The sequence below is a fragment of the Leguminivora glycinivorella genome, chromosome 13, assembly GCF_023078275.1.
Source record: "Leguminivora glycinivorella isolate SPB_JAAS2020 chromosome 13, LegGlyc_1.1, whole genome shotgun sequence".
NCBI lineage: Eukaryota > Metazoa > Arthropoda > Insecta > Lepidoptera > Tortricidae > Leguminivora > Leguminivora glycinivorella.
Genome location: NC_062983.1, coordinates 15,262,263 through 15,280,536, shown reverse-complemented (window position 1 = coordinate 15,280,536; position 18,274 = coordinate 15,262,263). Strand labels below are relative to the sequence as shown.

Below are 18,274 nucleotides of genomic sequence, written 5' to 3'. Positions count from 1 at the left end.
TTTTAAGAATGACGCACGTCGGCTCGCTCCGACCCTTTTATAGATTCTATCTCCGACTTCCGACTTCCGACATCCGACTTCCGACTTCTGACATTCGACTTCCGACTTCTGACATCCGACTTCCGACTTCTGACATTCGACTTCCGACTTCTGACATCCGACTTCCGACTTCTGACATTCGACTTCCGACTTCTGACATTCGACTTCCGACTTCTGACATCCGACTTCCGACTTCTGACATTCGACTTCCGACTTCTGACATCGGACTTCCGACAAGATGGCTACTCAATCGTGCGCTTTGTTTACTAAGTCTTATGCCCTATGCATTAGAGTTCACGATTAACACACGGATGTTTGCTTATCAACACGTGCCGAGTACACGTGTTTTAGAGAGAGACAGAGCTATTGATATTGATACCTATGTAGTCCAATAGTGGAGCGATTCGCAAATATTTTTACTTAAATATTATTTTGTGGAACATTCTTATTTATTTTGTAAGTAATTTCGCAATGAAATATTTTATCTGTTACTAAATGTTACATTGAATGATATATTCAGGAAGTATAATAATCAATATTAGTCATTATTACCTCTCTGACTCGTAATTGGAACCAAGACATAATATCGGAACGCTATGCAGTTGACAACTGTCAGTGTCAGTATTCCGTCCATGTGAATGTAGTTTGTTGATAAATATGTTTTTCCAACCTGTTTTGCACCAAATAATAGTGAATTTTATGAGTGAAGACGTGACTAAACATGTGATAAACCATCAAAGATATTATTTGTTAAAATATTCAATGAAATCCCGAAGGAAATATGCACCAAAAAGTTGGTCAAGGAAAAGTTGATTCGCCGTAAGTTTTATATGTAATAACGAGTCCATTTCCTCGTCATAGACGCTTGTTCTGTTACATAGCGTTTCTCGCGTCGTAGTATTGCCCAAGTGAAACTGCGTGTAAGTATAGTTCTGTGGCTCAATATGTTCCAAATTAAAACAAGTTTCCAATGGCTGCTACGCGAGTTGGGACAGCATTGTTCAATTCATGACCTGATTTGTACGAAATTATCGAACTGTACAGAATATTTCATCGAAATATCAAGTCAATGCAAGAAGAACCAAAATACAGTTACCATTTTTTTTTGTAAATTATTTCGGTTTTTATTCCAAATTATAACCTTGAAAATTAACAATAGTACGTAATACATAAAACGGTTGGGAACTGAAGGACCATTGAAACAGCTGGTAACTAGAGCTACCAAGGGTTAAACGAACTAGTCTTGTATATTTATTTATTTATATAAACAGTTCTAATGATTTCGCTAAAATTTGTTATGTGGGGGTTTTCGGGAAACACGAATTTTAAGAGAAGAGAGATAAAAACTTTATTGCATAAAAATATCATGACAAAAAAAAAATTAAGAACTATAAGAATACATCTTAGGTCTACAGAACTAATTCCTAGCTTACTATTTGACAATTTAGTTTTTTTTTTCTTTTCTTATCACGACACAATTGCGAAAAGGCGCCGACTCAGCATGTGCTGCTGCATTGCTGTCGCAAGTGCCACAGCGCTGATATTCGAGTAATAATTGATAATTTTCGAGTTTTCGTGTGTTTTTCTTTATATATAAATATCATGTATAAACACGATATAATAAATAGAACTCCAAACGAAGCTTGGTAGTCGAGGTACTTTCAGTTAAAAAGAAGTTTTCATAACATTAGGTACATAAACAGAATTACATCGTACATCCCATGCCTTCCTACATAGAACAAAATAAATCCACCGTGGGTGAAGTACGCAGAGGCTTCCTACACGCGCAATGGATCTGTTTATAGGTCAATAACATTGACAAAACCATATAATGTTCCTACCATTATTCAGTTTTACCTCTTAACAGAATGTAGCAAGGTTTAATTTGAGACTTAATCGTTCGGGGAAATAATATCTTGGGAAAGTTAAATCTCGTTAAGAGCCCACGTCTTTCGGTTTTCCACGCGTATATGTTCGTCTAAATTAATGAAATAACCGACTATTTGCAGGTTATGTTTTAAATACTAGGGGCATTCCATCCAAAGGCACATCTCGGACACTGGCGATCAAATATAATTATGAAAGAGGCGCGTTCTTAGCACACATTCTAAGTTCGTGTAGGTGAACGCGTACCATGCTTGTATGAGTGAGATATGACAGGTCGACTGTTCGCGTTCTTGACAGGCAGTAACTGTGAGGTAACCGAGAGCGGGGAGCGGAAGTGGCCATACTGTACGATAGTACTCTTTATTATACTGTGCCAAAGGGGTTGTCGAAGAAGTATAACGCTATGGGTTAGGATGGACTGGATTTCAAGGTGCCTAGCATATCAAAAGTTTGCGCCGTAGCGAAGAGATACGCTAATGTTTGTCTGACACACCGCACTAATAGTGAGATAGATGCCGGCGCAGTGCAAAGTGTGAATCTTGGGCTGGCCCCCAGGTGTTATTACCCAACAACGGTAGTATGCCTACGCTCTACGTGAGTATGTCTAAAATAATGTAGTATGTAACCTGTTCTATTATCTCACGCAAGACCCAGTGCCTTCTATTACCCAAAACTATGGTGCCACGTAAAACCCAACCAAACTCAAATCCGTGGTAACTTTTACCTCTGATACGTATTTATCATGTGATTGTGGTAACCATTTAAAAGTGCAGCGCCTGGTGCTGCTACCCCATATTATGATGCCATATCCAACCCAAGCTAACGCATAACCACGGTAGGTACGTCTTACCTCTGGTCAGTATGAATCCTCGCATGCTTTGCTTACGCAGCCGCGGTGAACGTCTTAGGACACGCCTCACGCGCCGCGCACGCAATGGGCCCTTTGCCGGTGTGTGTGCGCCAATAGTCGAAGCTCTCTATATTACGACTATTATGACGCTTTCTCATATCTTTGCAAACATAGATTTACGCAAGTATGCCTAAAATAATGGAGTATGTACCCCGTGATGCCATATCAAACCCAACCAAAAGCATACCCATGGTAACATTTACCTCTGATAGTGCAGCACCTGATGCTGTTTTACCCCATATTATAACGCCATATTAAAACCCATCTAAAGAGCATCCATGATAACTATACTCTTTTACCTCTGGTCAGTATGAATCCTCGCATACTCGCGCATACGCGCAGCCGTGGTAAATGTCTTAGGAAACGCCGCACACGTAAAGGGCCGTTTGCCGGCGTGTGTGCAGCAGTGTTCGATGGTCTCCATATTAATACACTTCATCATATCTTAACTAACACCTACGGGAATATGGCTAAAGTAATCCCAGTATGTAAGTTGTGGTACCAACTCACGTAAGACCTGTGCCTTCTGTTACCCCAAATTCTGACGCCATATCAAACCCAAGCTAATGCATAACTATGATAACTCTTACCTCTGGTCAGTATGAATCCTCGCATGCTCGCGCAGGCGCGCAGCCGCGGTAAATGTCTTAGGACACGCCGCGCACGCAAAGGGGCGCTCGCCAGTGTGTGTGCGACGGTGGTCGTCGCGCTCCACCTGCGGTCACACGGCAAGGGGTGAAGGTTGATTGCGGGCGAAAAAAAACGTCAATTCAACCAATTCCTACGAGAAAAGTCAACTTAGGCGGGAGTAGTCTTCAAAATGACGTCTATAATCATAGAATAAATTAAGCCAACTATTATTTCTGCTCCCTACAACAAACTACTCTTATCAAACTATTGGTTTCTGATTGGAGGGAATTGATGGTTCTTAACTAAATTACTCGAAAATTCTTCCGGCTAGAATGTTATATCGGCTAGATAAATTACCTGAAGTTTAAATGTGTTTAGAAAATATTCCCTTAGTAATTTATTTAAAACACTTCAATGTTATCTGTAAAAAATTGCTATATTTTTTTTATAATCAGATCAGGGTACCGATTAGGGAATGCAGAACCGGTACCTGTCCCAGAACCGGGACTGAGATTTCCGGTACTGGGAAAGAACCGGGAAATCCCGGTTCTTTGGTACTTTTCGGTACTGAGGGTTTACTAGTACATTTGTTATAAAATTATCAATAAAACATAAAATGGAAGTCGTCGATAAGTTTTGCTACCTTAGGTCGACCGTATCTAACAATCTCTCGCTTGATGCAGAGATTGTTGGATACGTATTGGCCAAGCGGCGACCATGTTCGGGAGGCTACGTTCAAGAGTATGGTGTAACAAACATCTCGTTATGTTTTATTATTATTAAGAGCCTGCAATGTCCCACTGCTGGGCAAAGCCTTGCCCCCGGCAGTCCTCGGCCATTCTTTCACAAAGGCGTCCAACTTGTTCCGCCATCGCATACGTGGTCTGCCGGGTCCCCGTTTTGGCCTGGGCTGCTACTCTGTGGTAATCTTGGCCCATAGCTCATTTGGCATTCGGCAGACATGACCGGCCCAGTCCCACTTCAGCTTTGCCGCTTTCCGAACTACGTCGACTATTTTTGTTTTGGAGCGCAGCGTGGTGTCTCATGTCCATGAGTTTTCGCTTAAGTGACAGTGGCAAATCGCCTTTCATGAGATGTTTTATGGACCAATACCTTCTCCAGGCGTTTTCAGTCCGTCTTTCGACTTCTTTCTCTTGTCGCGCCTGGAAAAAAATCTGTAGATGGACATATTCAATTCAATTCAATTCATTTATTTCAAGGACCAACTGAGATCATTGTTGTTAGTACGCAATTACATAATAATTAAATATATGGTTAGTATTCTACAAAACTAAAATTTTCTATCAATGTCATTACAAAATTAGAATAAATAAATTAATTGAAAACCATGGAAGCGAAATTAAATCAAATATAACTAAAATAAATGTCAGTAAAACAATATTAGTAAATTAATTCACGTATAATAAAATAAAATATATTAAAAATAATAATAAGTTCCGAGATATAAAAATGTAAAATGTCAAATTTGATAAAATCTCATATGCAACTGATTCTCCGTTTATCTCAATCCTACATGCGGTGCTATTATTGGTCATGAACTTGGTCTTCGACATGTTCATCTGAAGTCCAACCTCGAGGCTTGCGTCGCTGAGGTCTTGAAGCATTGATCGTAGTTCGGAGGCAGTTGAGGAGAACAGAACAATGTCGTCGGCAAATCGAAGATTAGCCTTCTATTCCCGACGATAAGGCCTCGATCTTCCCAACTTGGCATAAGCTTCTGGAAGACTTGTTCAAGTGTGCTGGTAAACGGTTTTGACGATAACGGATCTCCTTGCTAGTCAAGCATCCTTTTTGAATAGAAAAAGCATTCCCTGGTACCGATACCGCCCTTTTATCTCTTATCGGATCCCCACTGAGTATTTTTGTTATGAGTGTTAGACCATGCATTAGTAATACTTAAGTATAAAAAGAAAAGAAAAGTCTTAACCCAAATAAGGCATGTCAGTAAGAAAGAGATGGACAGTATTAGTCGAGTGAGAAACAGCGGTTGGTATAATAGCTGGTTGATAGGTACCTACTAGAAACCTAGCTGAACGCTAGATTCTGTGCTAGGTTATGAGGTTAAGGTTGATAAAACTCGCCTTTGCTTGCTATCGAGAAAAATAAATGTATTTTACTATTTGTGATAAATAATACTAATAAATATACATAGTTTAATTTCAATGGCTTATGGCTAGGTACAGTATGGAATTTGAGTAGGTATGAGGGAAACGAGATCCTGTATGGAACATAAACGCAATACTTACATAAAGCAAGGATTTTATTTAGGTAATTATAGGTACCATCAGGTACAGGCAAAATTCGAAGGACACCATTAAAGTTTAAGCACCTAGATAAATAAAAAAAAAACAATAGGTAAGAAGGCTCCGCTAATAGCAGTCCATTTTATAAGGAAAACGCTTCAATACACTTAAGAGACGAAACACCGTGAACCAATAGAATCATTGCACTCTGCGCGAGAAAACAAAAGTAAGTATATTCGTTTTAAAGACACATACTTCACAACAAATCTTTGACCGAAACATTCCAAACAAAATAAGTAAACGTTTCAAAATATCCAACCAGTCCCTAGTTACCAGTGTCTTCCTACGAGAAAAGTTAACTAGGCAGAAGTAGCCTTCAAAATGACAGTACCCCATCAAATTATCTGATAATATCGTAATTATTATCAATATTAACGTGAGTCTATTATCCTCTACCCTCAATACCCCAAAGAGCCTTAAAACTTTACCATGATTATTTTCTCATAGAAGCGAAGGTAATAATTTATTAGCAAGTATCGATCCTTTCCCGGCCTTGCTCCAGCCCTATTTTCCCCCTTACCAAGCCTTTTAGAAACCAGTGTAATATTGACCTAGTAATGTTTTGTATCTAGGTGTAGTCGGGTGTCAAGTTCTAATGGTTTTGAGGCGTATGGGCCAGTGTAGTTCTGGCCTAGGTTCGTATAGCGACTACCGTGTAGTCGAATATCGAGATATAATGGTTTATTTCGGGATATATTCCTGGTGTATTGTTGACCTAAGGTTGTATAACAACTATGTGTATTCGGGTATCAAGTTATGATTGTTTTGGATAGGGTTATAGGAATAAAAGGCTGGAAATGAGCCCGGACGGCCCCGGTGTGGCCGGATTCCGGCTCGAACAAAAGTTGTCAAGGAGAATGTTACGGGTGGATTCAAACTCAAAAATGTATTGAGTTTTATACAAATGGGATGGCGAAGAGGATATACAGGAGGCTGTTAGGCCTGTTAGTGACGCCAGGTTTATGAACGAAATAATATTTCACACAAGTTTGGGAAAACATAAAATTAATTTTAGCCAGTATTTGTGTTTTTAAGGCAGGCACTCCACTATATCATAATTTGTAGACAGAAATAGATACACGTGTAGGTAGGTAGTAGGAATTGACAGTAGGCATTGCTCGCCCGTAGAGTTGGTCAAAGATGCCTAGTTTGTGTCTGAGATGTAATGTGTAATGTAATAGGCTACTTTCCTTCTAGTCAAACAGCTGTTTTTAACAACTGTCAAAACGAATTTGAACGAATTGCTACTATGGAATTAATATGAAATCGAGTGGAGTGTTGTCATTGTCAACAATTTTACTTTACATAGGTAGATATTTCTATCCGACTATGTGCCTAACAGACAGTCTTAAAAATTCATAATCTTAAAAAAAAATTGTATGCAATCTGTCAGTTCAATCTGAAATTTCTGTCAGTTTGAGCAACCTGCATACAAATCTTTTTTAAGATTATGAATTTTTAAGACTGTCTGTGGCGTGCCTTATGAAATAGAAGAAATCGGATTTTAAAATAATCACTGTCCACGTTTCTTTTGTAATTATCTGATGCTTTATTTCGTGCCAGGTATATATTTTAATTTAAAGACAGGCAGGTGCCCTATATCGAGGAAAAAGTGGGGTGGTTCAGGGGTTTAAGGGCCCGTATTAACCGATTCCAACTCGAACCCAACTTATATGGGATCCTTATTACTGGTTTCCATGTGCGTACGACTCGTTTGACATAACAACCGCATTCTATAGTAGAAGCGCCAAGTTTCATGCTTTGGTCAAAAAAATTTAGGCTTTGCAATAAACGCCCCAACTACTATGGTTGTTTATGAATAAACGGGCATGCGTAGCCCTTCGACCGTAAACAAGGCAGTACACCTGTTCGGGACAAGTGTACTTACGAGCAAAATGCAGACCTAGCCCACGTTACAATCGCCTACACATCGTAAGCGTATCATAGCTAGCTCTCCCTCGCTCTTCTGTAGTGGTGCGACAGAGCTAGACTGTGTTTCGATTGCCACGTAGCGTCAACGATTGTCATTTTGGATATGCCGGCAGGTAACGATACGCAGAGTTAGCTGTTTGATAAGCTACCGTAATGTTGAGGGTTCCTGGTATATCCACAGGAAACTAGGTGTTGTTTTGTCTACCACGTAGGGCTTATGCGAATATATGGGCAAGGCTGTGACTTTCCATGAAAGTACCTGATATTAAGTGCTCATTTGTTATCAGTGACTCAGAGGAGACTCCGTCTAGTCGCTGCGAGCACTCATGCCTGAGGACGGATCTCCTAAATGACCCGAAAGATGTCGCAACAGTCGCGATATAATACTGTGAGTACAACCGTGTATTGATTAAATATTCGAATAATGTAATATTAATGTCTCACGTATGCGCTTAAGTAGAGATTACCTGATTTACCTGCAATGTTTACTCAGGTAGCGATGAGTAATCGTAGGTCAAGGTTAATATCATCAAGTCTACTTACTTCGCATATAAACGAATTGAATTGTAGGAACCCAACCCATGAATAGTAGGAGAAAATAATAATAATAATAATTTAGATATTACATAATTACATATATAAAAACTAGCTTTTGCCCGTGGCTTCGCTGGCGTTAAATAGAGACAAAAATTAGTCTATGTCACTCTCCGTCCCTTCAGCTATCTCCACTTAAAAAATCACGTCAATTCGTAGCTCCGTTTTGCCGTGAAAGATGGACAAACAAACAGACACACACACTTTCCCATTTATAATATTAGTATGGATACGAAGACCTACCTTGACTTTGAAGGCCTTCGGGCAGAGGTCACAAGGGTAGGGCCGCTCGCCGGTGTGCATGCGCATGTGGATCGCGAGGTGCCCCGACTGGTTGAAGCGGCGGCCGCACACGCGGCATGGGTAGCCCTGAACAAGATATTCCATATTGTAACTGTAAGACTTTTTGCATACTTCGCAAGCGTATGGGTTTTTTTTATTCCGAGTGCATGGCTATGTCTTCTTTGCAACAATTTTTACATTCTTACAATATTGTGGCCCAGAAACGACTAAATTCTGAAAGGATACCTACCTAAATATTATTTTTGACAACCTGCTGCTAAACAGAGCCATTGAGGGCATTCCAGCGCTGCAGGATTGACTTTCAATTTAGTGGCGTTTGTTACAGAATTTCACAGGTTATTGAAATAACATCTAAGGCCCACTTGCACCAACTACTTAACTCAGGGTTAGGTTAGGGGGCTGTCATCTGTCAAATTCCGTATAAAGTGGTGGGTTAAACCGAGGGTTAACCCTCCATTTTCGTTGGTGCAAGTGTCCCTAAGGGCATCACATCCTCGACAGAGTAGACTTTTTTATGGAATAAGCCTGCCTTATAGCCCTGGAGCATTCCATGTTCAACCAATCTGACCGGATTTTCTTGGTCAACTGCCTGAAAGACTGCTATGGCAAATCCCGATGATAATAATGAATAGAATCATACCGGCTTGGACACCTTATGCATCTTTTTGTGGGTGTGAAGAGCACACATACTGCCGAGGACCTTGTCGCACTCCTCACACACGTACGCCATTAGAGGCGCGCCTGACGGTCGGTCTTCCCCTCTCTTGTGACGGTAGAGCTCCCTGAAATAAGATATAATATTTAGGGCCAGTTGCATCAACCAAATCTGACAGATACATCATGGTCACGCAGCAGACGTCTATATTGCCATACAATAAAATTTAACGGACGCTTTAACGATGACAGATGGTTTGATGATGGCTCTTAATCTTTGTCTTGTAGTCTTCATATCCGTGAACAGTCATAATACAATACACGCCGTTAAGAAGGAAGCTCATCATCATCATCATTTCAGCTGTTACGCCCACTGCTGAGCATAGGCCTTATCTCGGCCCTGCCGACCTAACCGAATGGCAATTGTTGACGCCAGATGCCGATCGAAACGCCGTCGCGAACCCTCTCGCGTAAGAAGAGCGAAAGAGATAGCTACCTACGTAGCTACAATATCGATATTGTCGTGAGTGTTTGTGCATTTGGCTGCGTACCCTGGGCTAGTCTCTGGGACACAACGAGCCAACGGATGATACCAACTCAAATCTCGGAATTCTCGGACTTACATCTCACTAGCTTTTCACAGCTGCTCAATTGATACGAAAGCCAAATCAGACGCACTTGGCTTGGCTTCTTTGGGTGAACGACATCCGGAAAATTGGGAGTCACAACTGAATGAGACTAGCTTAAGACCGGGAGAGGCGGCGTACCAGAAAAGGTGCCCGTGGTCAGCAGTTGGTGATAAAGGGCTGATATGATGATAAAACATTAGACATGATCATATTGTGACTGCAATTTAAATGTTATGTTTTACCTTGCAGTGGCAAACAGCTGATTACAAGACCCACAGTTCCACATCTTGCTACTGGTTGCATTGCTGTAAGACCGTCTATCTCTCTTATTTACAACTTGAAGGCATCCTATGGTGTGCATCTTCAGCTCCTCGATGGTTGAGAAGCGCTTGCCGCAAGTGTCGCAAGCGCAGCATAGCTGGTCGTTTGTGGTCGCGCTTGAGTTCTAGAGGCATTGGAAAATAAGAGAAAATTAAGCATTTTATTTGTATCTATTATATTGGTAAGTATTTTATAGTTTGATTTAATTAAATGCACAGTATATGTAGAGATGAGTCGATGACACGTCTTTCAAAGCTAGCGACTAGGCAGAGACAACATGAATGAAGGCTATGTTGAAAAAGTTTGATTACTTATGTTGGCTCTTTCACACTGCGCCTGGACTTGTATGCGTAATTGCGTATGTTACAGTCTGGCAAAAAAAGAGTAGAAATTAAAAAGTGGTCACGTTATAATGTCATCCCTTTCAAATCAAGTGAGAAAATGGGACGACACTACCATGTCGCCACTTTTAAATTCTTTTCTACTCTTGTTGTCAGACTGTAATAAGAGGTGCATTCATTTAGGTACTAACAACGTTAAAGACGTTGCCGATGATATGTGCGAGCTGGACCCTACTTAATATTTCTGTAAGTTTCTATAATAAATAGAGCCAAACCTTACCTCTGCTATTGGATAGAAGCTCTGACTCTGGTCAGGAACAAAGCAAGTCAGCCGGTGTCTGTCCAACGCATCGGCATCAGCGAACAGACCATTGCAGAAGTCGCAGACATACATGGTGAGCAGCTTCCGAGGGGACACGCTGGTCTTGCCATCGCTTGTGGTGCAGCATAGTTGTTCTGTAAAGTAGATTCAGTCAGTAAAAATAGTTTAACTCTCGTAAAAAATTCAATGGAATTGAAAGTTAAGTTTGATATTTACAGTCAAGTACAAAATATACGTCGTCAAAATTTACTCATAAAATATGATACTAATTACGCTAGATTAAGATGCTATGATGCCATATTTTTGATTAACGATAAATAAGTCCGTTTTCACATTATCCGATCCGATATTGGATGTAGGACCGATATCCATATATTTAAGCCGTCTTCTTTGATTCTTGCCTTTGAAATCCTTCCAACATCCGATATCGGATCGGATAATGTGAAAACGCACTAAGGGTGTAGAATTGGATAGATAAACTCATATTTTTGCAAAGTTTGAAAATTCGTCCTAATTTTAACAAGGGTCTTACCAGTAGGTTCTGTTTCTAAAGCTGTAGATAAAACACGTTCACAAACGCCGCAAACAAGCCAGTAGGATTCAAAGTCTATGTCGCTTGGATGGCTTATGTCTGAAAAATAAAATGTTTTGTTAACACTGATGATGACTTGGACCCATCTTGGAACACGATTTCATGAAGTTACTTTAATTCTGTTTAAAGTTTAATTTGAAGAGCTTATATCGTATGCATATTACTGCTATTTTTGTGCAAAGTTAGCGTGGTCAGAGTCTATAATAATCAATGTGTCATAGTTTTTTATGTGGAAGATGAGTAGTCTTCACAATAACTCCACCTCCATCTACCTTGTAACTTGGGTTGCAGATCGATAGCGTCTGCTGCTGAACTATCAGGAATTGCCTCCAAGGCCGACTCGGAGGTATGGAATGAAATTGTATGGTCTAAAAGATCGGAGTCCGTAGTAAATATCTCATGGCATATGACGCAGGAATGTAGCGCTAACAAATCGGGTCCAATGTCTTCAGTGTCCTGAAAAAATATTAGCAAAGTTTAGTGAATGTGATTGCTAAGTATTTTTTGGTAGGCGCTTCAACTACTTAGCAATTTTTTTTTAAGTTTACATGTGCGTCTGAGTGGAAAGAGTTATAGAATGTTTAAGGCCATATATTTTACGAGTCTTCTGTTACCTAACATATTTTTCTTATATTATTGTTTTAGTTCAGTAAATCAAGAAATATAGGTACCTTCTTATGGAGAATAATTAGTTAAGTAATTACCTTGTCACCGTTCGCTGAAACCTGAAGTGGCAATAGGAATTGATTCACAGTATTATCATCAAGCAAAGTAGGTTCAAAGTTATTAAGTAAATTATCCGACTGAACTATAAATAGTTCTGTATTTTGCTCAATGTTCGTGGTACCAGTCAGAAAAGATGATTCTCCTTCATTTAAGTTTTTAGCAGAATCAAAGACGATCTGGTTGCCAACATTCGTAAGAATTTGATCAGCAACATCGGCTAGATCTTTATTGATGTTGGTTGAATCTGTTGTTACTGCATCAGAGTTGAAAAGAAGATAGTCAGCGTCGTAGTGGTCTCGTAGTGTGTCGGATAATTCCTTGTAGGGGAAATCCGGCGGGTCGAACATCATCCTCAGCAACTGTAGAGAGGATATCATATCTTAGATAGGAGTCAAACTTGGCTAATATTGCATAATGATATCATTTGCAGTTCCTTTACATTATCAAAAGTTGTTATACCCTGGAGCTTGCACACAGCAAATTACATGTAATAATAAGACACGGATTACACATCCAAAGATCGTACATATATTGTATGGCTTTTTGAGGCTATTGCAGGTGCGAGTAGTATTATTTTATTAATTTCAACTACATGTGCCGTGCACCGTGTGCACAGTTGGTGCAGGCAACATACGCGGCAAGCACACATGTGCTTATATTTAACCAAATTTGAAAAACTCCCCTGACTGTTGAGTTTGACATTGACGTTCGCTTGTTATTGTTGATGTTAGTGAATGATTATTTTCCATCATAATTACAGTTTATAGTGATTTTATAATCCGAAAAGATGAAGGCCGAGGTCGCATCTTCTTCGGAGAAACCGAAAATCCCTTTACCAACGCTTTCCCAAATAAACGCTGACCGTATAACTCAGGTACGTATAAAAGTTAGGTTATGATTGTTATTTCGCAATATTTGATACCATTTATCGATATACGCCTCCTATTAAATACAAAAAGCTTTAAAATAACTTTTTAGTCTAGAGAAGCTGTAAAATATTGAATATAATAACTGTCAGCTTAAATAGGTTCATCTTGTCATAGGTTATAAACTACATATCGGCGCATGTTTTTGCATTAAAATAGCGTTAAAACACTTAAGCACCATGTTATTTGCTTTCATGAAGTATCTCTTTGGAAGGTAGATCGACCAGTTTCCAACCAGGATGTATAAATGTTTAGTAAATATACATTTCCATGGCCTTGCTTGCCAGTTTTTATTTGATTTTTTCTAAAATCTTTATGATGTATTGCAAGACCATGAGTGTAGAACCCGTACAGTCCGTACACTGCATTCAGTGTACGGCATCAATCGGAAATCGAACCCTAAGAACCTTCATGAGATCCTAGGAATTTCTATAACTATGGGTATTTTTATATTGAAATCATATGATTTTACTAAAATGAAAAGAAAACTAATTGATGCTCGGAATGACAAAGACCTTTAGTCATTCAGTAAGTTACATCCATTGCCACTATATTATTATTTTCAATAGAATGTGTACAACTTTCCAGGAACTATTGGTCATGTATTTCAACCAGCAAAATCAATTAATACTGCTGTTGTTGTCTACAGAGTTGTTAGGTTTAAATATAATGAAAACAAGCCAATTAGACAACATTGTTGTTTTAATCTAACTGCCTAGTTAAATGCTAGTCCAATTAATCTGACTGCCTAGTTTAGTAGTGGTCTGATACTCTGAAGTACAAGCTTATCTTGGTTGTTGTTATACTCTGGGTTATTGTGAATAAAATAAAGTTAAGCTAGAAACAGTATCAACTTTTTATTTGATTGTGCAAGTACTGTAGTAATTATGCTGTTACCTTTGGCTAGTCTGTGGCCAAGAGTAAGCCCATTTACAATAAAAAAAAACCTGATCTAGGTTTCATAGTTTCAAGTGAGATTAAAGTTCTATAAAAGTATGGTACTGTCACCGGCAATAATATTGCACAAAAAGAAGATCGCAAATATATCCGACACAATCTTATCTCTAATGACGACTGGTCTGGTTCAGTTGGTAGTGACCCTGCCTGCTAAGCCGCAGTCCTGGGTTCGAATCCCGGTAAGGGCATTTATTTGTGTGATGAGCACAGATATTTATTCCTGAGTCATGGATATTTTCTAAGTATATAAGTATGTATTTATCTATTTAAGTATGTATACCAACGCTTAGCACCCATAGTACAAGCTTTGCTTAGTTTGGGGCTAAGTTGATCTGTGTGAGGTGTCCCCAATATTTATTTATTTATAGCGATAAGAGAGTGTCAGATATTTATGCAGCCTTCTTTTTGTATGATGATATTGCCGGTGACTGTACCAATAAGTCCATGCATCCAACTAACATGACAAATTTAACTGCACTGAATGCATTTCAAAGCACAGCTACAGGGATTTTATAATTAATTAAACCATGGCTAACACAATCCAAACAAAGCCAACTGGTGTCACCCAAATCTATGTAACATTCCACCCTGAATTGCATAACTAATCACCATGGTTGCTTCCAGCTTGCAAACCAGTACTGGTCCCCACAGACCGAGGAAACCCACTTACCCTATGATGCCGCTATTGTGGAGTCAATCTACCAAGCAGAGATCCTTGGCTCAAAGTAAGTCACATTTATCACACACAAAGTTTCACTTTCAAAATCCCAAACTGGACTGAGCCTCACTGATTTTAACAAATGAATAAATGCTTGGGGTCAATAGCCCCATAGATAGTGCAGTGACCTTTTTATTTTTTCAAATTTGCCAGTTTTAGTAGCAGTTTGAGTATGATGGTAAATATTTGTGTGCAATGCTTAAAATAAATATAGAAATATAATTTTAAATTTCTATGCTGTATTAAAAATATGGTAATTTAATTTAGTAATGGATTTTCTATAATTAGGTTTTATGGAAAATGTGTTTATGATTTGAATAAAATATTGGTACAACACTTTCAAACTCTGCTGAATATTAGAATAGGTTTATTTCTACAGTAAATAATACATATTTAGTTATATGATTTATTATTTAATAAATAAAGAATCCATACTAATATTATAAATGGGAAAGTGTGTGTGTCTGTTTGTTTGTCCGTCTTTCACGGCAAAACGGAGCGACGAATTGACGTGATTTTTTTTGTGGAGATAGTTGAAAGGATGGAGAGTGACATAAGCTACTTTTTGTCTCTTTCTAACCCCCCACATACCTAAAATGGGGGGTGGAAGTTTGTATGGAGCATTCCGCAATTTTCGAATATAACGCGAGTGAAGCTGCGGGCAAAAGCTAGTATATTTAAAATTTAAAAAATACAGTTATATTTGCATATTTGTAACTACACACATTCAACTTATTTCCGATTGTAAATGGAGAATTGATTATTAAATCATACAAAGCGCATCCCATGCTCTTAGGGCCTTTGAACTGAAATGAGTGTTTTAAATCGAAAAGAGTTACGAACTTCTTCTTCCCACGTGTATCGTGCGACGTTTTCCAGTACATAGAGCCCTTTTAAGTTTAGACTTAACAAGAAATGTACTACTTTGAGAACTAGCGCCGGCAAAAAGCACCATCTGTGCTGAAAAACTTTTCATTAGTGCTAGAATCTGCTCCAAACATGACCATTCAATCTTTATTTCTTATTGTACAAAATATCAAGTATAAATAATAAATAAATAAATATTGGGGACACCTTACACAGATCAACTTAGCCCCAAACTAAACAAAGCTTGTAATATGGGTGCTTAGCGACGATATACATACATAAATACATACTTATATACATAGAAAACATACATGAAAGTACTCTTACATTCCAGTCCAATTTTCCATTATTACGAGCATAGTAATCATGCATACATGTTACCCATTAAACCCTTGTCCTACCCTTGTCCAGCAGTGGGATACTAAAGTAGGCAAAAAAGTATTCTTTCCTTTTCACTTAGTAGCAAACAGCATAGTAAAACTCAAGCGTAACAAAACTTCATTTCATTCCCCAAACATATTTCCTATGCAACCATTAACATATTGTTTGTACATTCAGTTTTTCCGTCCGGCGTATCATGATGCTCGAGTTCTCTCAATACCTGGAGTGTTACTTGTGGCCTCAGTACCGCGCCGGCGCGTCGCAAGCACACATGATGTCTATCATAGTCATGATCAACGAGAAGTTTCGAGAACGAGTGCCGGCCTGGCAGGTGAGTCTATATCCTTACGTTACTGACAGTTTCTAGTGTTGTAGGTATCATGAGTTCTCTCTATAAAAGTCTGTGTTGAAAAAACCTCTAGCTTCAAAAACAGAGAGGAAACAGGCGAGAGCGTTTGTATGGAGAAATGTATAACATATTGCATTCAGTTTTTCCGTCCGGCGTATATACCTGCATGGTTAGCACATGATTGTCACGAGAGTATGTCGCCGCGAGATAGGCTACCCGTCCTTATGTCATTAATACAGTTAGAAGAAGACGTGTCATCTATCTCGCGGCGGCATACTCTCGCGGCAATCATGTGCTAGGCCTACTGGAGTGTTACCTGTGGCTTCAGTACCTACCGCGCCGGCGCGTCGCAAGCACACATGATGTCTATCATAGTCATGATCAACGAGAAGTTTCGAGAACGAGTGCCGGCCTGGCAGGTGAGTCTATATCCTTACGTTACTGATAGTTTCTCGCGGTGTATTATGATGAAATGTCATAATACCTCCATAGTGTACAAATTCGGAAAAATGCCAGTCAAAATCGTTGAGATTTAAAAAAAAAACCGGCCAAGAGCGTGTCGGGCCACGCTCAGTGTAAGGTTCCGTAGTTTTCCGTATTTTTCTCAAAAACTACTGAACCTATCAAGTTCAAAACAATTTTCCTAGAAAGTCTTTATAAAGTTCTACTTTTGTGATTTTTTTCATATTTTTTAAACATATGGTTCAAAAGTTAGAGGGGGGGGGACGCACCTTTTTTTCCTTTAGAAGCGGTTAATTCCGAAAATATTGATATTATCAAAAAACGATCTTAGTAAACCATTATTCATTTTTGAATACCTATCCAACAATATATCACACGTTGGGGTTGGAATGAAAAAAAAAATCAGCCCCCACTTTACATGTAGGGGGGATACCCCAATAAAACATTTTTTTCCATTTTTTATTTTTGCACTTTGTTGGCGTGATTGATATACATATTGGTACCAAATTTCAGCTTTCTAGTGCTTACGGTTACTGAGATTATCCGCGGACGGACGGACGGACGGACGGACGGACGGACGGACAGACGGACAGACAGACATGGCGAAACTATAAGGGTTCCTAGTTGACTACGGAACCCTAAAAAAACTGATCCAATGAGTAGATGCCAAGGGCCGATGCTACAACCTGGGAAAAGGCACATTTTTAGGGTTCCGTAGTCAACTAGGAACCCTTATAGTTTCGCCATGTCTGTCTGTCCGTCCGTCCGTCCGTCCGTCCGTCCGTCCGTCCGTCCGTCCGTCCGTCCGCGGATAATCTCAGTAACCGTAAGCACTACAAAGCTGAAATTTGGTACCAATATGCATATCAATCACGCCAATAAAGTGCAAAAATAAAAAATGGAAAAAAATGTTTTATTAGTGTACCCCCCCTACATGTAAAGTGGGGGCTGATTTTTTAATATTTTCGGAAATAATCGCTTCTAAAGGAAAAAAAAGTGCGTCCCCCCCCCTCTAACTTTTGAACCCTATATTCAAAAAATATGAAAAACATCAAAATAGTAGATCTTTATAAAAACTTTCTAGGAAAATTATTTTGAACTTGATAGGTTCAGTAGTTTTTGAGAAAAATACGGAAAACTACGGAACCCTACACTGAGCGTGGCCCGACACGCTCTTGGCCGGTTTTATTGTTAGTTAATATACAGTCGATCATGTACTATCAGCAGCAAAAGTGCATGGAGAAATTATGAATGAATTCATTGATAAATTCGCCATGCGCTTTTGCAGCTGATATTACATCCTGCTTTACCAAACGGTCCTGCATGCAGTTGCAATGACAAGTTGAAGTATGTTTGTATTGGCCACACATCGGCCCTCACATGTGAAAAAAAAACCATTTAGGGAAACCA

General features: G+C 39.2%; 2 protein-coding genes across 3 annotated transcripts in view; one reads left to right on the top strand and one right to left on the bottom strand.

Moving 5' to 3' along the window:
• LOC125232778 (zinc finger protein 271-like) overlaps positions 1 to 12,581 on the bottom strand; it is a 29,861-nt gene extending 17,280 nt beyond the window's left edge. The window contains exons 1-8 of the mRNA XM_048138560.1: positions 12,183 to 12,581; positions 11,751 to 11,934; positions 11,419 to 11,517; positions 10,845 to 11,020; positions 10,145 to 10,347; positions 9,260 to 9,401; positions 8,560 to 8,685; positions 3,427 to 3,551 (exon numbers count right to left, since the gene is read on the bottom strand). Of these exons, the coding sequence (XP_047994517.1) occupies positions 3,427 to 3,551; positions 8,560 to 8,685; positions 9,260 to 9,401; positions 10,145 to 10,347; positions 10,845 to 11,020; positions 11,419 to 11,517; positions 11,751 to 11,934; positions 12,183 to 12,581 (1,454 nt within the window). The remainder of the gene's footprint in view (positions 1 to 3,426; positions 3,552 to 8,559; positions 8,686 to 9,259; positions 9,402 to 10,144; positions 10,348 to 10,844; positions 11,021 to 11,418; positions 11,518 to 11,750; positions 11,935 to 12,182) is intronic.
• A 346-nt stretch (positions 12,582 to 12,927) lies between these two features.
• Positions 12,928 to 18,274, top strand: part of LOC125232641 (RNA helicase aquarius) — a 111,355-nt gene continuing 106,008 nt past the window's right edge. The window contains exons 1-3 of one of the 2 annotated variants that reach the window (XM_048138387.1): positions 12,928 to 13,078; positions 14,712 to 14,812; positions 16,231 to 16,384. In XM_048138387.1, coding sequence (XP_047994344.1) covers positions 12,992 to 13,078; positions 14,712 to 14,812; positions 16,231 to 16,384 — 342 coding nt within the window. In that variant the 5' untranslated portion in view covers positions 12,928 to 12,991. Of the gene's footprint in view, positions 13,079 to 14,711; positions 14,813 to 16,230; positions 16,385 to 16,728; positions 16,822 to 18,274 lie in introns of those variants that run through there. The other variant, XM_048138388.1, reaches the window with a different exon arrangement.